Source organism: Myotis brandtii, unplaced genomic scaffold (assembly GCF_000412655.1).
Source record: "Myotis brandtii unplaced genomic scaffold, ASM41265v1 scaffold293, whole genome shotgun sequence".
NCBI lineage: Eukaryota > Metazoa > Chordata > Mammalia > Chiroptera > Vespertilionidae > Myotis > Myotis brandtii.
Window position 1 is genome coordinate 2,345,266 of NW_005361201.1, and position 24,789 is coordinate 2,370,054.

The following is a 24,789-nucleotide window of genomic DNA, read 5'->3' on the forward strand; positions in this document are numbered from 1 at the left end:
TATATAAAGCAAAGATTGCACTCATTTGTTGAATCAAAATATGCACAATGCCTAGTGGAAGAACATGAAACATACAGGAAGAACATAAAACAGATACAGGAAGACCATGAAACAAATCATGTTATAAACGTGTTATTAGAATTAAACAATGATTAGTAATCAAGAGGTAAAACCAAACACTTTGCATCATAACTAGGGATTTATTGTAATTACATGTAAGTTCACTGGCTGACTCACATTTCAAACACAATTCCAGAATGTATCAAGTAAGGAATTGCTTGTCTCAAATTACGTGACCAGAACTGATATATTCCTAGAGGTTTAAGAGTATAGATAGAAAGATATAGAAAAAAAACAAAAGATGATTTTCAGTTCTACAGTTAACCATGACCTTCACCAAAACACTTTTCTCTAGGCCTTTTTCCTCATCTGTAAAAGGTAATTCTTAGTTCTAAAAAGTCCATAGAAAGGGGAGGGGGGAATAGAATAGCAAAAAAGGAAAGGAAAGGAAAGGAAAAGAAAGGAAAGGAAAGGAAAGGAAAGGAAAGGAAAGGAAAGGAAAGGAAAGGAAAGGAAAGGAAAGGAAAGGAAAGGAAAGGAAAGGAAAGGAAAGGAAAGGAAAGGAAAGGAAAGGAAAGGAAAGGAAAGGAAAGGAAAGGAAAGGAAAGGAAAGGAAAGGAAAGGAAAGGAAAGGAAAGGAAAGGAAAGGAAAGGAAAGGAAAGGAAAGGAAAGGAAAGGAAAGGAAAGGAAAGGAAAGGAAAGGAAAGGAAAGGAAAGGAAAGGAAAGGAAAGGAAAGGAAAGGAAAGGAAAGGAAAGGAAAGGAAAGGAAAGGAAAGGAAAGGAAAGGAAAGGAAAGGAAAGGAAAGGAAAGGAAAGGAAAGGAAAGGAAAGGAAAGGAAAGGAAAGGAAAGGAAAGGAAAGGAAAGGAAAGGAAAGGAAAGGAAAGGAAAGGAAAGGAAAGGAAAGGAAAGGAAAGGAAAGGAAAGGAAAGGAAAGGAAAGGAAAGGAAAGGAAAGGAAAGGAAAGGAAAGGAAAGGAAAGGAAAGGAAAGGAAAGGAAAGGAAAGGAAAGGAAAGGAAAGGAAAGGAAAGGAAAGGAAAGGAAAGGAAAGGAAAGGAAAGGAAAGGAAAGGAAAGGAAAGGAAAGGAAAGGAAAGGAAAGGAAAGGAAAGGAAAGGAAAGGAAAGGAAAGGAAAGGAAAGGAAAGGAAAGGAAAGGAAAGGAAAGGAAAGGAAAGGAAAGGAAAGGAAAGGAAAGGAAAGGAAAGGAAAGGAAAGGAAAGGAAAGGAAAGGAAAGGAAAGGAAAGGAAAGGAAAGGAAAGGAAAGGAAAGGAAAGGAAAGGAAAGGAAAGGAAAGGAAAGGAAAGGAAAGGAAAGGAAAGGAAAGGAAAGGAAAGGAAAGGAAAGGAAAGGAAAGGAAAGGAAAGGAAAGGAAAGGAAAGGAAAGGAAAGGAAAGGAAAGGAAAGGAAAGGAAAGGAAAGGAAAGGAAAGGAAAGGAAAGGAAAGGAAAGGAAAGGAAAGGAAAGGAAAGGAAAGGAAAGGAAAGGAAAGGAAAGGAAAGGAAAGGAAAGGAAAGGAAAGGAAAGGAAAGGAAAGGAAAGGAAAGGAAAGGAAAGGAAAGGAAAGGAAAGGAAAGGAAAGGAAAGGAAAGGAAAGGAAAGGAAAGGAAAGGAAAGGAAAGGAAAGGAAAGGAAAGGAAAGGAAAGGAAAGGAAAGGAAAGGAAAGGAAAGGAAAGGAAAGGAAAGGAAAGGAAAGGAAAGGAAAGGAAAGGAAAGGAAAGGAAAGGAAAGGAAAGGAAAGGAAAGGAAAGGAAAGGAAAGGAAAGGAAAGGAAAGGAAAGGAAAGGAAAGGAAAGGAAAGGAAAGGAAAGGAAAGGAAAGGAAAGGAAAGGAAAGGAAAGGAAAGGAAAGGAAAGGAAAGGAAAGGAAAGGAAAGGAAAGGAAAGGAAAGGAAAGGAAAGGAAAGGAAAGGAAAGGAAAGGAAAGGAAAGGAAAGGAAAGGCCCGCACCGCAGCAGGGGAGCGGGAGTGGAGAGGACCCGGGGGAGCCCGAGAGCAAGGCGAGGGAGCTGGACGACCGGGAGGACGGCTCGCTCTGGGAGCAGTACTGGGAGGGGACCCGGGAGCGCTACCGGAAGAGGGCGACGAGGCACAAGTCCAGCGGCGCCCGGGAGGGCGAGTGGCGGTACCCCTTGGAGAAGAAGACCAAGTTCCCGGAGATCGCGGGGCCGGAGGAGTCCCTGACGGGGTCGCTCTGGGACAGCCAGTCCCTCCGCGAGCGGAAGAGGGAGGCCCTGGCGGGTGAGTCCGCGGAGCAGCTGTTCCGGCGGCCCAAGCTCAAATTCAGTATCCAGTCCTCGAGGGCCGGCCATCTCCCTTCGAACACCTCGTTCAGCATCATTAACGAGCTGGCGAAGATGGGCGACCCCGAGGTCCTGGAAGTGGTGAAGGAGGAAGGTAGGAGCCGGCCAAGGGGCGCGGGAGGAGGGTCGGGCTCTCGGGGGACGTTGGCGTGCCCTGTGCAAGACGGGGGGCTGCAAAGACCCCGCCCTGGGTGGGTGGGCGCCCCATGATTTTCTCCGCGGCTCCTGCAAGCCCGACCTAGTTCCCGTGACCCCCTGTGGTTCCAAGATCACCTTCCCTTTGCACCTCTGTGCTCCCAGGAGCCCGGGGGAAATGCTGGGAGGCGAGGTGAGCGCGCCAGGCATGTGAGCTTAGGTGCCCAGGCACCCAGAACAGAGTCTCCCACAGAGAGCCATTGCTTAGGGTGTATGACCTCGGACGCTTGTATGGGTGCTTTTTAAAAAAATATATCTTTATTGATTTCAGAGAGGAAGGGAGAGGAAAGAGAGATAGAAACAGCAATGATGAGAGAGAATCATTGATTGGCTGCACATTCCCCCACCGGGGATAAAGCCCGCAACGCAGGCATGTGCCCTTGGCTGGAATCGAATCTGGGACCCTTCAGTCCGCAGGCTGACGCTCTATTCACTGAGGCAAACCAGCCAGGGCTGTGTGGGTGCTTTTGCCTCTATTCACGGATGGCTGCTGGAGCTGTGAGATCCTGGTTAATTGTGGGAGAGGCAGGCCCTGAGGGTGGAGATTCTTAAGCATGCACTTAGAGCACCGCTGTACTACCAGCTCTCATTGAATCTTCGGCGGAGAAATTATTTGCTCATTGTTTGCTAAGGCCTTTGCGCAGACCCATACTCTGTGGATCTGTTTTACCTTGGTACACACCTTTTTCTAAAAGGTCACCTATTTTCTGGGACTATCTCCAATGACGCTAAGTTCCCTTGATAACAGTCTGTTTTCTTGTCTTGTTTATTGTTAGATCTAGACATGGACACAATCCTTTTAAGTAATAAGAGATCTATGCGGTCTTACTAGGTAGTCTTCAAAGGCACCAAGAAATGGAACGTATTATTGCATCTCCCTCCTCCACTTTCTTCACAGTTTTATTGATACAATGTATACACTATAAAAGTCATCCATTTAAAGTATGCAATTCAATGGTGTTTGGCATATTTACAGAGTTGTGCAGTCATCACCATAATCTAATTTTAGAACATTTTCATCACCTCAAATAGAATCCTCTTAGTAGTCACTCCCCATCACCCGCCTTCCTCTTATTCTGTGTTCCCAGCCTATGGGCAGCCACGCATTTATTTACTATAAATTTATATAGCAAACATAATCTATAATAACAAAAGTGTCATGTGCTAATTAGACAGGATGTCCTTTCGGCCGGCCTTCTGGATGAAGCTGGGGCTGCGAGGGAAGCTGGGGTCCCGGGTGCCGGCAGCCAGGGGAAGGAAGACCTACTCTTGCATGAATTGCAAGGGTGATCATGTAAACAGAATCATATGATATGTGGTTGTTTGTAACTGGCTTCTTTTTCTTATCTTAATGATGTTGAAGTTCACCCATGTTGTAACCTATATCAGTGCATTATTCCTTTTTATTGCCAAATAATATTCCACATTTTATTCATTCATCAGTTGGTGAACATTTAGGTGGTTTTCACTTTTTTTTTTTTTTGCTATCATGAATAATGCTATTATGAATGTTTATGTACAAGGTTTTGTATGACATTCTTTTTATTTTTTCGGTTATATACCTAGGAGTGGAATTGCTGGATCATGCAGTAGCTCTATAGTGTAAATTTTGAGAAACTACCAAACTATTCCAAGTGTCTGCATCATTTCATAATCCCACGAGCAATCTAATTGTTCCACATATTGGTACCCACTAGCATTTTTGTTATCTGTCTTAGCTATCACCATTCTAGTGTGTGTCAAATGGTATCTTAATGTGGTTTTGATTTGCATTATTTTCAGTGATTAATGTGTCAAATATCTTTTCCAGTGCTTACTAGCCACTCATATATTTTCTTTGGAGAAATGTCTATTCAAATTCTTTGCCATTTAAAAATTTAGTTATTTGTCATTTTATTATTGCATTGTAAAAGTTCTTTACATATTCTGTATATATGATTTTCAAATATTTTCTCTAATTCTGTGAGAAGCAACTACTCCCTTTTTAAGTCAAAAAATAATTTAGGGATAGAAGGAAATAAAACAATTGAAAACTTTTAGCTTTGACTAATGGCTTTGCTAAATGATGCAATATATTTATTTGTTAGGGAAAATGATTGGTGTTCAGTAATGCAAAAGAAATCAAATGATTTTCGAATGTATAAAATTGGGGGTCCCTACCTACCAGTATATTTATTTTTTAAATGTGTAAAATAATAAATAGAGGTCCCTATATTTATTGAATGATTTTCTCCTTTGCTGAGAATTACTTTATGTTGTAATTCCAGTAATTCAAAGGTCTTAATAGATATTTTTTTAGCTTGAAGCATTCAGTAATTCTTTATAATCAGTCCTTCTGAAGTAAAGCTATGAGAAAGTACAACAATATGTCCTTCAGTGAAGGAGTGGAGGAAAAATGGGAAGTATATAACTATATATAATTTAAAAAATCAATATGGCATTGCAGAGATTGACCATTATTATCTTTCCAATATTAGAAGTGTGATCTACTTTAGCCTCAGGATAACTTTGCTACTAGAATGTCATGGTGCAGCTTGACTCTGTCCCAGGAAGGTTTTAGAACTTTTCCAAAAAGAATTTCAGTTTTCCTTTTCTTTCTTTCTTTTTTTTCTTTTTTTTTTGGGGGGGGGGCGGGGCGGGCAAAGGCCATTGTAATATATTTTTATTTCCTCTCATTGTGATTGAAGCTTTGCCTCCAATTTGGGTGGAGATAGAAGAGGCTATTGATATGGAATACCATATACACTTGATGGTTGATTCTGATGACTGCGCCTGCCCAAATTCCTGTTGACTGTTTTGTTTATAGATCCAGAATCCAAGTACAGGAGTGTGTAAATTGGTGAGGTCCAGGCCACTATATTTATATTTCCTCTCATTGTGATTGAAGCTTTGCCTCCAATTTGGGTGGAGATAGAAGAGGCTATTGATATGGAATACCATATACACTTGATGGTTGATTCTGATGACTGCGCCTGCCCAAATTCCTGTTGACTGTTTTGTTTATAGATCCAGAATCCAAGTACAGGAGTGTGTAAATTGGTGAGGTCCAGGCCACTCGAATGACTTATTTTTCTAAATGTTTTTCAATATGCGAATTATCTTGCTGGGTTGGCTTTACTTCTCATTATTAAGACCTCTGTTATTACTAGGGTTGTATGAAAAGTGCATTTCAGTGAGGATGTATTTTAAAATTTTTAAATTACAGTTTACATTCAATATTATTTTGTATTAGTTTTAGGTTTACAGCATAGTGGTTAGATAGTCATATATTTTACAAAGTGTTCCCCCTGATATTTCCAATACTTGGCACCATACATAGTTATTACAATATTATTGACTATATTTTCTTTATATCCCCATGACCATTTTGTAAGCACCAATCTATATTTCTCAATCCCTTCACCTTTTTTCACTCAGTCCCCTAACCTCCCTTGCTTCTGGCAACCATAAGTTTGTCCTCTGTATCTATGAGTCTTCTGTTTTGTTTGTTCATTTAGTTTGTTCTTTAGAGTCCACATATAAGTGAATCATACGATAGTTGTCTTTGTCTGATTTATTCACTTAGCAAAATACCCTCTAAGTCCATCCATGTTTTTGCAAATGGCAAGATGTCATTCTTTATTGTAGCTAAGTAATATTCCATTGTATATATGTACCCACATTTTTATCTACTCGTCTCTTGATGGGCACGTTGGTTGCTTCTGTAATTTGGCTATCATAGATAGTGCTGCAATGAATATAAGGGTGCATATGTTCTTTCAAATCAGTGTGTGTTTTTTTGATATATACCCAGAAGTGGAAACCTGGGTCATAAGGCAGTTCCATTTTTAAATGTTTGAGGAACCTCCATATTGTTTTCCATAGTGGCTGCACCAATCTACATTTCTCCCAACAGTGCATGAGGACTCCCTTTTTTTCCACATCCTTGCCAATAGTTGTTGGTTTATTTTTTTAAAATATATTTTTATTGCTTTCAGAGAAGAGGGAGTGGGGGAGGGAGAATGATATCAATGATGGGAGTGAAGCATAGATTGGCTGTCTCCTGCATACCCCACACTGGGGATCAATCCTGTAAACTGGGCATGTGCTTGACCTGGAATGGAACCATGACTTCCTGGTTCAGAGGTGAATGCTCAACCACTGAGCCACACGGGTGGGGTGGAAAAGAACAACATGGGTTTGAACTGTGTAGGTTCACTTATGAGTGGATACATTTCAATAAATATTGCCAATGTATTTTCCTTATGATTTTCCTAATATTTTCTTTTTGTTATCTTAATCCTCCTATATACTAAAAAGCTAATATGCAAATCGACCGACGGCAGAATGACTGGTCGCTATGACACACACTGACCACTAGGGGGCAGGTGATCAATGCAGGAGCTGTTCCCTGGTGATCAATGTGCTCCCACAGGGGGAGCGCAGCTCAGCCAGAAGCCAGGCTGATGCTGGCAAGTGCAGTGGCGGTGGTGAGAGCCTCTCCCGCCTCCACAACAGCACTAAGGATGTCCAACTGATGGCTTAGGCCCGACCCCCTCAGGAATCGGGCCTAAGCCGTCAGTTGGACATCCACTGAGGGCTCCCAGACTGCAAGAGGACGCAGGGCTGGCTGAGGAACACTCCCCCCCTCGTGCACCGGGCCTCTAGTACAAAATATGTGTTAATCAACTGTGACAGGCTTTCTGTCAGCAGTAGGTTATTAGTAGTTAAATTTTTGAAGAGTCAAAAGTTATACAAAGACTTTTGGCTATGGGGGCGTGGGTGTCAGTGCCTTTAATCCCTGTGTGGATCAAGTGTATTTTTATTTAACGCAGCTGGAAGGAGTGTAAACTGAGAAGATCATTTGGTAAATGCAGGTGCTATTTTTGGGCTCTGGGTTTGCTGGAGTGTGTATTCTTAGTAATGTGCTTTCAGCAAAAACTTAGAGCTCAGTCTTTGGGGTGACTTTACTTTTAACTCATATTTTATGATACTTCACAATGATATAAGCCCTTTATGTCTCTGGTTTCTAGCACATTAGGAAGAACATAGTCATTTCCATTCATTTTAGAGGCAGTTGGAAGAATAACAAAAAGCTGATTGAGAGTTGTTGGGTTCAAATCCTGACTCTTCAGATAGGCCTCTGTTTTGACAGGGGTTTGGTGATTATGCATAGTTATTACATTCTATACTCTGTGAGTTAGTGTGGAAGTGTGTCTGGGTCTATGGCATGTGCGAATATCTGATTTTGTGTGTGTGTGTGTGTGTGTGTGTGAGCACTATGTGTAAGAAGGAGCATATAGTCTGAGGTAATACACCTTTCCTCTTTAATCTTTGTGTTCCATCTGGCTCTCAGGTAGCTTTCAGTCTTGTGGAGGAAAGAGTAATTGGGATAGGTTCCAGAGAGGGCTACATTCAGGTGGTGTGGGAGAGGGAGGAGGCTAATCCAGGGGACAGATGAGGAGGTTTCTGGCAAGGCCCGAAAGGAACATATCAAAACTGTTATAATGTGAAAAATTAGCAAGAGTTAGCCTAGTCCAGTGGTCGGCAAACTTCGGCTCGCGAGCCACATGCGGCTCTTTGGCCCCTTGAGTGTGGCTCTTCCACAAAATACCACGTGCGGGCGCGCACGTACAGTGCGATTGAAACTTCGTGGCCCATGTGCAGAAGTTGGTATTTTGTGGAAGAGCCACACTCAAGGGGCCAAAGAGCCGCATGTGGCTCGCGAGTCGCAGTTTGCCGACCACTGGCCTAGTCAAAAGTAGTTGTTAGTTATAGGGAAAGAAAGCAGCAAGCTAAAAGGTGAAAGCAAAGCATAAGAGAGAACTACTAGGGATAGGAGATAGCCTGGAGGAAAAATATCATCTCTTTTCTACATTCTCAAATAAACATATTGCATCAAGTTCCAATAGCAGTTTGAAAATATTTTTATTTATTTTAAATACAGCAAAAATAACTAGAGGAAGGAGGTGCTGGAAAAACTTTCTCTTCTAAAAAATAGAATTTTAAAATACTTTGTGTCAACTGATGGTCCTTAGTACCATCAATAGGAATCCCCAGTTTGGGTGCATGAAGAAGGAAACTTTATTCAGTGTAAGCAGTTTGTGATACACCAGTGATGACAGAGAATCTTTGACCGGCTGTCTACTGCACCTCCCACACTGGGGTCCATGCCTGCAACCCAGACATGTGCCCTGACCGTGAATTGAAACATGACCTCTTTCATAGGTCAATGCTCAACCAGTGAGCCACGCTGGCCGGGCTTATGTTGTATTCTTAAGTTGCTTATTTGCAACCAACTTGGGTCCACTCCAGGAAAATATGCTGATAGAATATTAAATCTCACATGGTGAGAACTAAGAGATAGCAATGGACATCCCTATGGGATATTTTCCTCTCAGCAGTTTTGTGTCTATGTATTTAATAACTGCATTTATCAGAGTTAAGTTTATTTCTTGGTAGGTGCCATTATATCCTACATATTGGTATTTGGTGTTTTTCTCCTAGATTATATACAGTTTGGGGCACTGATTTGTTTTGGAGGCTGTTTTGAATAACTTAGCTCCAGGAATATTTGGGGCATTTTCTTTCAGTATTTTTTTCTTTGAACTTTTTGTTTGATTTTTGAATTCTTGTTTTCTCTCTATGCAAACTCTTAACATATTCTGATCAATTGGCCATTTAACATGTGTTTTTTTTTCCTTTCTTATTTAATTTAGGAAGAAGACTCACTAGGCAAGCAGACTTTGATTTAAGAATGAGTGAGGTAAGTTAAATATATACTAGCTGCCTATAAGTCAGAATGAAAAACCAAGACTAGGTTAGAAATGTACTTTATATGAATATCTTAGGTCTTTGCCCTTCAGCTATTTACTCATACTACATTCTTTCTATTTTTTCCTCTAACCTGGTCATTTTTTTATTAAGTAAAGCAAATACCATGTTTCATGCAGATTTATTATTGGGTCTTTCTAGATGTTGTAAGGGAGCAAACACAAGCTTGGATTTGTTTTCAGGATCCCTATGAAATAAACTCAGAATGCTAAGACTTGATATGCTATATAATAGTACTTGGCTTAACACTTTGATAGAGTATAATGCAGTTATAATATGTGACAGCTCTTTGTGTTACAATTATTAGTATGTGAATAGTGCTTATTGATGACTATGCCAAGGTTCCAGTAATTCAACCTGAGTTAAGTAAACATATTAAATAAAATAATAAATAATAAAATTAAATGCCACTTGTAAAAATACAGAATTTTCTCAACCAAAAGCCTTATTTTATTTATATAAACTGATAATTAGGATTTCTCATATACAGAATGTAAGCATTCTGAAGGTACTTCAGACAAAGTAATCTTTCCGGTACGTGTCCTTGAATTGGGTTAAGGGTGACCAACAAGATAACAACAAAAAAAATATTTCTTTAAAAATAGCTATTTAGGAATGACTGAAATTCCCACCCTGGGAAAGAAAGTCTATCAGAGTAGGTTGGCTGTGTGCTAGTTATTAGCAGGATAAACTGTTTGACTAAAGATTCCCAGAAGCTCTGCAATTCCTTTAAAAGTTCAGTGACCAAAATGCTGACAGAAACAGAATATGAAAACTGAAGAGACTATGGAAATCATATATATAGTCCAGTAATTTTTACAGTATAATTTGTAGACCACCTGAATAAGAATTATATGAAAAACTCCCTCAAAATGAAAACATTTGGGCCCAACCTCAGATTACTAATCAGGACTCTTCAGGGTAAGGTTAAGAAGTCATGATTTTAAAAAAGCACCCAAGTGATTCTTATTGCCATTAAAGTTTGAAAACCACTATCATAAAATAGTCTCCACAACTAAAGGGATATAATGTGACACTGAGAACATACTTATTAAGTGAATCAAAACAAGTATCTAGAAAATAAAGAACATGAAAAAATCAAGTCTCCATTTCTTTAGAGCATTCTGAGGAAAGATTTATAAGATTGAACCAGTTTACATGATAACAAATATATTGTCATTTTGTTCATATTGGCATAATAATATACACACAGATTTTTATGTATTTCTCAAGTTAACTGCAGTTACAGTTTACATTCTTGGCTTCTGTGTTTATCTTTCATATTCATATATACTCTAGACTTAAATTTCTATAACAGAAAAATAATTTCTTGTCATATTTATGCTGTTCCTTATCCCTTTGCAAATTTCAAGAGCAATGGATATAGCTTCCTTGCCTTTAACCTCAGATAGGACTTTATTTCAAAAAATTTTGCTCACATTTTTAAGGCTTTACAATTGGTTTGTCAAACTCAGAAAAATTCAACTATAGCATTTTAGTAATATCATGCCATTGTTTATGGGGTTTTTGTTTTTAGTGTTGCGGAAATTGAACTATTGACTTGTTGACATAGTAAGGATAGTCTGATTTGAAATATTCATACGTTAGCTGATTTACAATATATTCAGCATCAGAAAAGACTGTTTTAGGGTTTAACAATGAAAAGGCAGGTACTCTAAAAATGTGTCCCTCCCACATACTCATCTGCATAGAATCAGTGGAAAACATGTGGGCAGCCTGGACTTTCACTCTTATCAGTAGTAACAAGATGCACAATTCATTTGTGCTGGGTTGTTATCAGAGATAGCCTGGTGGAAATCCATGAGTTTCACACAGCGGTTCTCAACCTGTGGGTCGCGAACAATGAAAATACATCCTACTTACCAGATATTTATGTTACGATTCATAACAGTAGCAAAATTACAGTTATGAAGTAGCAACAAAAATAATTTTATGGTTGGGGGTCACCACAACATGAGGAACTGTATTAAAGGGTCGTGGCATTAGGAAGGTTGAGAACCACTGGAGAAGCCATCCCCACACCACTCCCTGCCATGGTGACAGTGGAAACCATGTAGGGAGCAGTAAGGAGGCATCTTTCCAGACAGGTTGGGATCAGTGAAGGCCTAATGGTAAGATTGAACTTCCACCCGACTCAGTAGTAATGAGAAACCCTTCCACCATTCCACCAGCCCTTCATATACACAGAGGCTGAGAAGGAAATCTGGAATTCTACCCCCACCAGGTTGTAAGGCATCACTCCACTTACCCCATCAGAGTGGTGTCAGAGAAGACTTAGTAGTAAGTCTTCAGCTTTAGTAAAACAGGAGATTTAAATAAAATCTATAATCGTATAACACAATACCCTACAAGTTTAGATTTCTGTAGAAAAATCACATATGATACCAAGAACCAGAAGGACATCAACTTAAATGAGATGAGACAAGCAATAGCTACCAGGTGACACAGATGTTAGACTTTATCTGATTAAGATTTTAAAGCAACTATCATCCACGTGCTTCAGTGAGCAATTGTGAACATACTTCATACATAAAAAAGTAGAAGGTCTCAGCAAAAATATAACAGAAGTTTTGAAGAAGAACCTATGGGAAATTTGAGAATTGAAAAATAGATAACTGAAATTAGAAAAAAAACTCAACAGAAGGTGGAATGGATAGAAGACAGAATCACTGAATTTGGAGATAGAATAGAAATTACCTACTCTATACAGAAGAGAGGAAAAATTAAATAAAATGAACAGAGCCTCAGGCACCTATGGGACTATAACAAAAGATCTTGTATTTGTGTTACTGAAAACCCAGGGCAGCTGGAAATATCTCAATTTGTCAAAATACATAAACCTACAGATTCAAGAAGCTGAAGGAACTATAAACAGGATAAACTAAAAGAAATTCACATCAATTGAACTAAAACTGGTTCAGAAAACTAAATATAAAAAAAAATTCTTGAAAGCAGTGAGAAAAAAACACCTTAACTATAGGGGGAAAGTAATTAAAATTACAGCAGCTTTCTCATCAGAAACCCAAGGAAGTGCTACAGTTGTTTTAAGTGGTCAAAAAGTGCCAATCCAGAATTATATAGTCAATGAAAGTACCCTTTGGTATCAACAGAAAATCAAGACATTCTCAAATGAAGGAAGACTAATGAAAACTTTACCAGCACATCTACCCTAAAAGATTGGCCAAAGTAAGTTATTTAACAGAAATAAATGATAAAATGAATATTGAGACATGAGAAAGGAGGAAAAAAAGCAGGAAGAGTAAAAATATGACTAAATGCAATAGACTTTCTCCTCTGAGTTTTCAAAATTATGCTTGACAATTGAAGTAAAAATTTTTAACAATTTCTGATGTTCTCAATGTATACAGAGAAATAGCTGCACTAATAAAAGACAAAGATGCTAATTGACCATACCTTCACTACACCCAAGCCATGCCCACCAGCCTATCAGAGCGACTATATGCAAATTAACCCAACCAAGATGGCGGCTGGCAGCCACGGAGCTGGAGTAAGCCCGAGGCTTGGTTGCCCCGGCGATGGAGGAAGCCAAGTTTCCCACCTGGCCTGGCCAGCTGTAGCCTCCGCAAAAGGCAACAAAGTTTCAATTATAGAAGCTAAATAAATCTCAGATACCTGCTTCCAGCCAGCCTTCACTGGGAGCTTGGGTGGCTGGGGGCTGTGACCAGCCTGCAAACAGCCATCAGCCCCTCACCCAGGCTGGCCACACCCGTATAGGCTAAGGGTCTCCGCTGGGGGGCTTGGCCCACCTGCAGACAGCCATCAGCCCCTCACCCAGGCTGGCCAGGCACCCCAGCAGGACCCCCACCCTGATCTGGGACACCCTTCAGGGCAAAACAGCCAACCCCCACCCATGCACCAGGCCTCTATCCTATATAATAAAAGGGTAATATGCAAATTGACCCTAACAGCAGAGAGACTGGGAATCACTGGTTACTATGACACACACTGACCACCAGTGGGCAGACGCTCAATGCAGGAGCTGCCCCCTGGTGGTCAGTGTGCTCCCACAGGGGAAGCTCTGCTCAGCCACAAGCAAGGCTGATGGCTGCCAATACAGCGGTGGTGGTGGGAGCCTCTCCCGCCTCCTCATCAGCACTAAGGATATCCGACTGCAGCTAAGCCTGCTCCCCGCTGGCAAGTGGACATCCCCCGAGGGCTCCTGGGCTGCCAGAGTGATGTCTGATTGCCAGCTTAGGCCAAATCCCCCAGGGAGCAGGCCTAAGCCAGCAGGTGGTCATCCCCTGAGGGGTCCCAGACTGCGAGAGGGCACAGGCTGGGCTGAGGGACCCTCCCAAATGCACACATTTTTGTGCACCGGGCCTCTAGTTTAAGATAATAAATAAAGAGGTTCAGGGATATAAATGGACATGAGGGTTATATACTTCACTTGATAGATAAAACATACATATTGTGGGTTGTGATAAGTAATGTGTATATGATGTAATGTGAAAACCACCACTTAAAAAACTATACATAAAGTGATACATTCAAAACTGCTTAAATAAATCAAAATGGAATTATTAAGAAAGTTCCAATAACTGATATGAAGTCATGCAAAATAAAATAGAGAAATATAACACAGAGAACAAACAGGAAACAAAACAAAAAATAATGGCAGAATTAATTTCTAATCAATTATATTAAATGTAAATAGTCTAAACACACTAATTGAAAAACAGATTTGCAAAGTGGATTAAAAACATGGAAGTTTAAGGATTAAAAACATATTATGACTGAAAATATATACAAACATTAATAGAAAGTAGGAGTGCTAAATTAATATATAAAGTACACTTTGTAGCAAATAAAATCACCATGGATAAAGCAGGACATTAATAGAATCATTAGAAGTGTCCATCCAACATTAAGATATAGGTAAGATATATGTGCCAAGAAATAGCATCATAATATATGAAGCAAAATAATAGAATGGAAAGCAGTAATACACAAGTCTTTAATTACAACTGGAGACTTCACTCCTTTCTCAACAATAGATGACACAACTAAAGAGGAAACCAGCAAAGATGTAGATTAACTTAATACATCAATCAACAGGATATAACTGCCATTTATAGACTATTCCATTTGACAGCAAGAGAATACACATTCATTTCAAGTACTTATGGAATATATGCCAAGATAAAACAAACCTCAACAAATTTAAAATAATTTAAATCATAGAGTGTGTTTTTCGACCACAATAGAATCAAATTAATCAGAATGATAACAGGAACATCTCCAACAATTAGAAACTAGACAACATACTTCTAAAGAATTCATGGGTCAAAGAAAGTCTCAAGGAAAACACAAAACAAAACATTGAACCGAATAAAAGTGAAAATGCAACATAGTAACATTTGCGGGTTGTAGCCAAAACAATGCTGCTGAGTTAATGGAATCATTCAAGGTTCACAGGCAGATAAGGGTTGTAGCCAAAACAATGCTGCTATCTGAGTTAATGGAATCATTCAAGGTTCACAGGCAGATAGATCACATATCAGTGAAATAGGATTTTGAGTATTTATTTACTTAGGCTCAGTCTTCCCACTGTTTCAGTAATGTCATCGAATGTTTGAAAGGCCTAAAATAATCCATTGATTCTGCCCTTTGTTTTGGTCCTGTTGAGAATTCAGCATCATTAAAAGAATAGAGATCCTTGCTATTTCTCTGTACTATAGTGGTTCTCAACCATTTCTTGTGTCTCAGGTGGTGGTGGTGTTTTTATGATTTGATAAAGGTACCTCCGAAATTCTCATTCCCTCTCAAGCTCTCTCTCTTCACACACACATACACATATATACACCCACACTTGCATGAATACACATGCACATGTATACACATATATAAACACAGTTTTGCATTTAGTTTCAGGTGTTTCAGAGCTCCCCTGAATTGCAGGTTTAGTATTTCTGCAGAAAGAAGCTAGAGCTTTTGTTGTTGAACATTATATGCTCCCCACTTGTATCATTATTAACAGCATTGTATCTTCCTTACGGTGCTAATTGCAGAGCCTGAGCAGCAGAGAGACCAGCTTTCTCCTCAGTGAAGCAGTATTGGTAAGCAATGATCAGTACTATACTTTATCTTTTTAAATTAAATTTATTGGGGTGACATTGGTTATAAGATTATATAGGTTTCAAGTGTTGATTTATTTTTTTTAAATAAAGGAATTTTTAAATTGGTTTTAGAAAGAGGGAAGGAGGGAGGGAGGAAGGGAGAGAGAGAGTGAGTGAGAGAGAGAACGCTCGAGAGAGCCCTCCTAGCCTCTTCCCCTCTGACAGCTAGCTGTCAGTCTGGTCTCTGTATCTATTAGTCTGTTTCAATTTTGTTTGTTTATTTTGTTCATTAGATTCCATATATAAGTGAAATCATGTGGTACTTGTCTTTCTCTGACTAGCTTATTTCACTTAACCTAATACTCTCCAGGTCCCTCCATGATATTTGAAATCTTTTCTTTAATCCTGGGCAGGATTTGTTAACTCTCTGTCGATTGCTTCACAGCCTGCAAAGAGATACAATTTGTTCCTGAGGCGACGTCTTATGGTAAAAGCAGTGCTGAATGCTGCTGCTTATGCTTGGATAGCTGCAGTGATAGTCTAAGTCATTTTTATCCCAAAGAATAGTATTGATTTTGGAGTAGGGGGGGGTCTTTGTTACTGATTTCCTCTTCCCCGGGCAATTGAAGTTTTAGAATGGTGACTATTAATTTTCTTTTATCTGATTAAAGCTATGGGACCTCTTCCTAAAAATGTGTATGTATATCATATATATATATGTATCATATATATATATGTGTGTGTGTATATATGTACACACATATATATGTACATACATATAATTTACATACTATTTCAGAACCCCCATCAGGAATCCAAGTCTCTGAAGTTCAGAATAATTACCTAATTCAAAGAAAAGGCCCCAGATTTATAAAAGGCTCATTACATATAGGCATTTCTAAGAGCAAATCAAATATAAACACAAACTCGTCACATACTGCAAAATATCTTAATGTCATGTCTTGGGCAAAACAAAACAATGATGGGTTTTAATAGTATCTGGTTATATATTAAAAATTATCAGGTTTTTCTGCCCCAGTGGCTTCAACTAGTTTTTGTTAACAGTGCTGACACATACCTCATGGTGATTTACAAGGCTACAAGTGATTTTTCCTTAATTTAAAAATGTTTACAGTTTAGTAAGGGCACAACATAATGACAGAAGTTTGGGTTTTCCATGTAGCCTTTGGCTTTCGTAGAAGGGAAGTATATATACCCATTTTGCCTGAACCCTCAGGAAAATAATTGGAGTCACTATTCTTGTAGCTACTTGTTTATTTCTTAATAGTCAAATACTCTGTGATTTTTATTGATTTCTATGTGCACATTTTCTGTTCCCAGAACTGTCCATGGACCTAAATTTAGCTTGTCCAAACAGTAAGAGCACTTTTAAATATATGTTGTTTCCTTTTATAAAATACCATGCAAAATAGCTGTCACAGATTTATAGCAAAAGGATTATTGTTTTTCCCCTCTATTTTCTGTTTTGATTATATTTATCCTAATCAATTATTTTGGCCCCAGTTAGCTTTCATGAGTTCCAGTGAATTTCATGTTAATACTATGATGATTTACAAAAGAGCTCAAATGGTTTATTTTGTTTACTTTTACTTTTTTAGTGATTTATAATCAGTATATAAGATAACAGTTTGAGTTTTCTCAGGTTTTTTTTTTTTACTTTCTTTTAGGAAAAGGGAGATGATTATGTAATTCTTTTGGAGCATAGAGAACTCAGACATAATATTTGAGTTACTATATTTTGATATTTAATCTTTAGACTCCCTAAATATTTTTGTTTCTTAATCTATTTTTCCACTCATTTCCTTCTATACATTGGAAACTACTTATTTTGCAGACGCATCAACTATGTGTTCATATAGATAAAATGCAGTTACTCTGCTCATGAAACAGATCATACATGAGATTTTTGTCTTATTTATACATGACTGATCTACACTCATTCTTTTATATGGGAGGATTGCCTGGCCTGACTTGACTGGAAAAGAGCATAGAGCACCATAAAAGAAACTCACAAACTGATATAAACACCAGTTATGAAAATTTTAAAAATCTAGTTCTTCATTCACAGGTTAGATACAAGAAAGTTGTCTATATTATAACTTTGCATCACAGAGTTAGAGAGATCACTGACATCCACTGCCTATCTGGTTGTATCATTCTAAGTATTATATGGGGCTATTCCAAGAAATACATATAAACCAAGAAGAGAATCAGTCAGATATGAAGTTCCTTCTTTCTAAATCTCTCTAGTGTCCTTGTGGTTTTGAAAGGGAAGGCACTAATGAACTATACAGCATATGAAAGTTGAATTTGAAAGTTTGATTATTATACCTAGAGAATCAATAACACAAATTTAAACAAAGGATTGATTTTGGCTCACCTAAGAAATTAATGTTGAAAGATTTGCATGAGACTTGTAGTGAAGCCAGCCGCAAGCTACCAGCTTCCTAATTTTTTACTGCACTTTGATTTTATTTGAACCCTTTTATGAAATCATAGGATAGGCAATTTTATGAAATCATAATATAGTGAGATTCATTAACTAACCCTAAAGTAGTGTGTGACCATTAATTATTTGTTGAACTAATTGGCATGTTGTTTAATGAAGATAGCAAGTCTCTCTCTGAATATGCATTTTGGGATCAGTGTATACATATATTCATTCTATTTTGGATATAATTTCATCATTTTTGTTGTGTATGCTTGTTAATGTACTCAGTTTCATCTGGAATCCTTATTGTTTAATAAACATCTCCTTTATGAAACTTCATTTTCTAAAATAAGCATAATTTTATGTTGATGAAAACTGGTTGCTTGTCTTTAACTGTCATTTTAGGACTGAAAAAAATTAGATGGTGACCCAATTTTAGCTGATTAAGGATATCATGTTTTTGCCATTTGAAAATAAAACTGTTCTGTTATTCATGTCTCTTCCAGTTTGATAAAGATAAACAAAGCAAAGACTCCATCTTCTTCCGAGATGGGATTAGGCGAATCGATTTTGTGCTTTCCTATGTTGATGAAGTAAAGAAAGAAGCCGAACTAAAGATGGTAAGTACTTATGTGAAAGAAATGATAATAAGAGAAAGAAGCACATTCTGTAATTGGACAGGTATGTTCCCAATGAATTATACTGCAAAACTCAGAGGCCTCTGAAGTGTTACCGAAAGCTGAACCTGGTTAAGAGGACTACAAAATAGGCAGCCTAAGAATGAATGAATGTGTAAGATCAGTTCTATTTTTTGGACATTTTATAGAATAACTTCTTTTTCCTCTTCAAAATTACTTCTATTTTTATATAGTTTAGCTTAAATGTTAATTGTTACCTCTAAAATTTGAGTTATATGTCTAAACATAATGTATATTTTTGTATGCAACTTTTGTTTCAATTTTCATTAATCCACTCTATCTGAAATCTCCTTTAGATTATGCTCTGTTCCTTATCTTATTTTCTTTCCATTATAACATGTCCCTTTCTGTACTTATTTTTTTTTACTTAATTGCTGTGTCAAACACCATAAATTAAGTTCATAACACCAAGGACTTTGTCTTGTTCATTGCTATATGCCCAAATGCCTGGGACAGTGGTTGGAGCATAATGGATGCTCAATAAATATTAGGTCCTTAATACTGTCTGGCAGTCATGCTTTACTTGTTTATTCTATTTTTCTCTCTACTTTCCTTGATGACTGTTTTTCAACTTTTTCTCTCTCCTCTCACCTCCAATTCCTCATCCCCATTTTCAAGCTTAGCTGACCATACTTTTCTATTTCACTGGGAAAACTAAAGTAAGTAGAAGAGAAATTCTAAATTTCCATTCACATCTGTCCATTCACCAGCATCTTCACCTGCATAATCTACTATTCTTCCTGTTATCATAGAAAAACTATTATTCTGCCTACAGCCAACACCTCCACTTGTACCCTGGATCCCATTTCTTCTTGCCTACTATTCCGGAGTCACCAATACTACCCCCAGGTTTGGTCATTCATTAGAAGGATACACATGCACTGTATATAGTCATACGCAATGGCCATGTTTTATTGGACTGAAATAATAGAAATAATGCATGAGGCAAAGTCCAGAGGAAAACAGGTGCAAGCTCACAAGATTTTTCTTTCATTGGAGTGGTACAGAATGCACTTAATTCCTCGGGTGAATTGTTGTCTACTAGGGATTTTCATTAAAAACTAAGTGCCCTAGGATATTATTGGGGGCTGGTCACCTTCTCACCTTCTGCCTAGCACACACTAACATGTCATAGTCCCAGATGGAAAGCAAATGATTAGCATAAACGGCATTGTTTGTATAAACAGTTAAGGTAAATTGAGCAACTTTTATCACTTCTGGGAGTTGTGGGAACCCTCCTGAAAGCCAAGTTCCCAGACCTGAGCGCCACTCCTGTAGGCAGGCCTTTCTAAGAATAGCACTTTCAAGCCTGTAATACTAACTTCTCCATATGCCTGCTTAGGGATATTGCTCTTACAAGTCTTTCTTCTCTCTTTTAAATTATATTTTGTGTTGTTCTTTACTGGGCTATTTTTTTTTAACAAACACATCTGCTGTTAATTCTTCTATATTAAAAAAAAAGCAAGAACAAATACTATCACTTGATCTCAATAAAAATAAATAAATAAAATATCACCACTTGGTCTAAATAAAAACAAAATAAAATGTTATTTTAAAAAAGTAAACTCATGATAAATGCATCAGTTAACAAGATGGGCAGCAGGGCTTTAAAAAATATTTTCTTGTTCATAGTTGAATGAGAATTATTCCTAGAATGAGATGGTTCAGCTTTGAATATAGTCCTCTTTTGTTTTTATATATGGTTAGTGTGAATTAAGCTTGTCTAGATAAATAAATAGATTGGAATAAAAAGATGATTGCTCTAGCAATTTTAATCTTTTTTTGAAATCCTGAATTATACAAAGTGATTCATCATAAAAGTAGTGTTTAATGGTCTATGAACTAACAATCCTATTTCCTCGAACTCAGAGAAGCAGTGACTATATGACTTACAAAAGCAATTGTTATTACAATGAGAAGGATTATTCACTTTTTCAATACTGATACAATATTTTTAAGACTTTTAAAAATATTTTTTTATTTATTTAGAGAGGAAAGGAAAGGAGAGAGAGAGAGAGAGAGAGAGAGATATGAATCAGCTGCTTCCCACAAACACGCTGACCAGGACTCGAGCCCACAACCTGGGCATGTGCCTTGACCAGGAATCCAACTGGCAACATTTCAGTGTGGGACATTGCTCAGCCAATTGAGCCACACTGTCCATGGCATGATACAATACATTTAATGTCTCTCTCCTTTTTTTGTTTCCTGTTTGTCCTTTTCTGGTAACATAGGAGAAGGGCAACTATGAAAGGGTAGCTGAGAAAGGAACCTTGCATCATTATCACAGGCCTGTTCTGAGATGTAGTGAACATATAGTAAACATTGGAAGAGGAGGGAAAGGACATATTAAAATAACTTTTCCTGGTCCAGTGTGGCTCAGTAATTGAGTGTTGACCTAGGAACCAAAAGGTCAGGGATCGATTCCCAGTCAGGGCTCATGCCCAGGTTGTGGGCTTGATCCCCAGTGTGGGGCCTGACGGAGGAAGCTGATCAATGATTCTCTCTCATCATTGATGTTTTTATCTCTCTCTTCCTCTTCCTCTCTCTGAAATCAATAAAAATACTTTTTAAAAATCCTATATAATAAAGAGGTAATGTGCAAATTGACCCTCATGCCATAATGCCATCACAAGATGGGTGCCCTGCCCAGCCCCTCCCCAGGTCCCACCCCTGATCAGCCTCTCCCACCCCAATTGAGGGTGGGGTGGCTAGCCAACCCCCTCACCCCCCATGGCCCCTCACCTAGGCCAGCCATGCCCCCACGCTTTCCCAGGGCTTGGGGTACCCCAGGCAGGCTGCAGGCACAACATTGGTCAGAGGCAAAGGTCCTGGCTGTCCCTGGCCTAGAGAGTTCAGAAAACCTCAGCAGTGACCAAAGACCAAGACCTAGTGGAAAGGTCCCTGCCGGCGCTTATGGCTCAAAGTGCCAGGAGGAGGCAGAGCGTCTTGAACCTGCAACCCTGGCATCTGCACACCAAGCCTTGGGGCACACCATGCCGGTGGAGCCTGTCGGTGAAAGGGGGAGAGCAGGGAGCTGGGATGTGGAGCTGGGAGAGGCCTAGAGTCTTCGGGAGCAGCCTACCTGCCAAGGTTGCTGTGACCTGCTCTTGGGCTTGGTCAAAGTCCCTGGTCAGCTCTGTCACTTGCCTTCCAGGTGTAGCTAGCCCTGAGCCAGCTGGCTGGCACTGCACTCAGAGAAGCAGCTGTCACTGGGCTCCATTAAATAAGAGAAATCAAAGAGCCGGGAGTAAATATCCTCCCAGCCCCTTCCCATGCCCCTGGGCGAGGAGAGCTGGGGATGGAGGTAATGGAAAATGGCTGCTGCTTTGCATTTTATAATGAAAAGACTCCTGCTATGTAGAGACATTTCCAGCGACACCGGGCATGTTCCCTGCCCCAGCCCTGAAGCCTGACAGCACCTAGCAAAGGTGTGTCCACACAGTCATGTTGGCCTGGCTCCTGGAACATTGGGAGCAAGTTTGAGCTGCACTGATTAAAAAAAAAAGTAAAGATTGAAAAACACCTCTTTGTACTCAAATGGCACTATAAAATGCAGATTAGAGCATCTGATTTTGTCTTCTGTGTTGGTTTTGAGGCAGAGCACAAATAGGTTCATTGGAAAAGCAGAAAAAAAATCAAAGGGAAAGGGAGAGGATTCTGATTCTGCCGTCCACAGCACTGAACTGTTTTATGTGGGTGTTTTTTTTTGTTATTTTTCCTTCTGTTCTTCAAGTCAGTATATGTCATTTAAACCACTTTATGACATTAGGTAATGAGCTAATGCTTCCTCTATTAAGAGCAAGCAGCAGTGCCTTTCATATGAGTCACATACATTTAATCCATTCAAATAGAGCATACTGAGTGGAGAGAATGGTATGTGTCATTATATAAAGAACTTGGCAGTAGGATGCTATCTGGCTGAAGATCTTATTTATTTTGCAATTTGGAGAATGCAGACAAATCAGGCATTGAAAATGAATGTGCATGCTTAAATTCATGACTTTATTTTCATTTGTAATGACCACGACTGGTCACCAGGAGGTGCATTAATGGGTCTCGCAGCGCAGCGGGTCTGGATGAGGCTGCCTGTAATGACCACGACTGGTCACCAGGAGGTGCATTGATGGGTCTCGCAGCGCAGCGGGTCTGGATGAGGCTGCATGGTGTGGGCCAGGGCCAGGAGACCTGAGACTGCATCCCCCGCCCAGCAGGGCTTGACAGGGGTGGGGCTGGCCAGGTCTTGGTGTTGCCCAATGGGGGTGAGGCCAGCCGGACACTTCTATTATAGAGAAAGGGCAAATAGCAATATTAAAATATTTTCTCTAATTAATTCCCTTTTAATGTGTATGAATTTTGTGCACCAGGCCACTAGTAAATATATAAAAGAATCTTTTACTCCTTGTAAAAGATTACATCTCAAGGTATCCATTTGAAGATGAGTGTCCTCTAACATCCTAGCAAAGCCTTTTAAAATTTCCATTATTATGAAATTTTTCACAATGAAATCATAATTAAAACCAAAAGTTTTTTCAGCAATTAGTGCATAGTTTTGAAGCCCACAAGTAGTGATTATTTGCATTTAATTTAATTTTACTTTTTCTAAGTGAACCTGTTGTATTCTTTAAGACTAAAACATCATGATGATATTTTGGTTTAAAATTGTCTTATGTATCTCATTTATTTGAAGGGTACTGATAGCTTTGTAATACTGTGTTTTCCTAACTAGGAGCATAATCTGTTTCTCTATTTTTTGTTCTTATTTAGTAAAGTTTTGTGCATTTTTTTTCAGATCAAGATCCTGCACTCTTCCTGGAGATTATCCTTAGATATATTGGAATTTATGAGTTAAAGTCCTGGTGAAAAGCAGCACATGACATTGAGATGGGGATTCTACATAGAGTACTTTTAAATGAAACCATAGGAGGGGCAATGGACCCTCAGAGGCATCTTCATTATGTAACAAGTCTATCATGGTGTAAATGGAAATGTTCTGCATAATTCTGTTGATTCATTTTTCCATAGGAAAGAAGAAAAATGTTTGAAGAAAACCTCAGAAAAACAGGTCTTGAATTGGAAATTGAAGACAAAAGGGTAAAGTAGTTAATTTATACCAGAACCTTGGTGTTAAAATGTTCTTTTCTTCTACTCTGGCCTTTGACTAGATAAACCTTGTCTTGGGAGCAATACATTAGTTTTTCTTTTTTGGCTACAAATGTGTACACTGGAAATGGTAATACCTGTGATTGTTCAGGTAAGTTGGTTTTTGCTCTGTGAGATGATGAGTGGAACACTTGACAAATAGATGTAAATAATTCTGTTTAGGATATGAAGAAAGTGAAGACATGGTTTTTGTTTTATATCTTTCTCATTGTGAAAGCTGCCTATAATCCGGCATCCGATCTAGTTAGCCTGGCTAATTTGTAGCTGATATTTAAGCCAAGGAACGTTTCTGCTCATGAATATGACACAATTTTTTTTCTAACCCACTACTATTTTTCTAGAATTTCCTTCAAAATTATTTTTAAGCCATATTTAAGTTTCTATTCTGTCTATGAAACTCTAATACTCTTTAGTTCTAAATTAACACTCGTTAGTTCTTATCTATCTCTGTTTTTACTGAACTAATAAATATGTATTATACCACACACTCTATAACTAAAATATAACCATTCTTCTGTTTAATGAACCCTTATTTTCTAAAGTACTTCCTCTAGGTCAGGGTTTGGGATTTGGTGTGGCCCTGCCAAGGCATTAGGGGTGAGTTAATTAAATGTTTGATCAAATATAGCAGGTTAATTTTAAGTTGATTATTTTGTATGGCCCTTGAGTGATGTTATAAATATCCAAATGGCCTTTTGCAGGAAAAATAGTGTAGGCTATACATGCTCTAAGTTTGGGCTATACATAGAAGTTAGGGAAAAAGAGTGACTGCATCTTATACTTCCTAAGTGTTCCACATATACCCTAAGCACAATTCTGAGCACATGGCTAGTTGCTAAATCAATACTTAAGAGATTGCCCAGAACACATATGTATCTGTGGATTTCAGGCTAGTATACATTGACACTGAAATATGTATTTTAAAATATTCTTTCTTTACCTCTCTCTCTCTCTCTCTCTCTCTCTCTCTCTCTCTCTCTCTCTCTCTCTTTCTCTCTCTCTCTCT

General features: G+C 38.6%; 1 protein-coding gene across 1 annotated transcript in view; it reads left to right on the forward strand.

The window, feature by feature from the left end:
- The first annotated feature begins 2,003 nt into the window (after window positions 1-2,003).
- Window positions 2,004-24,789, forward strand: part of ANO5 (anoctamin 5) — a 70,141-nt gene continuing 47,355 nt past the window's right edge. The window contains exons 1-6 of the mRNA XM_014542241.1: window positions 2,004-2,458; window positions 9,258-9,304; window positions 15,423-15,470; window positions 15,916-15,957; window positions 18,429-18,542; window positions 23,646-23,714. Of these exons, the coding sequence (XP_014397727.1) occupies window positions 2,419-2,458; window positions 9,258-9,304; window positions 15,423-15,470; window positions 15,916-15,957; window positions 18,429-18,542; window positions 23,646-23,714 (360 nt within the window). The 5' untranslated portion in view covers window positions 2,004-2,418. The remainder of the gene's footprint in view (window positions 2,459-9,257; window positions 9,305-15,422; window positions 15,471-15,915; window positions 15,958-18,428; window positions 18,543-23,645; window positions 23,715-24,789) is intronic.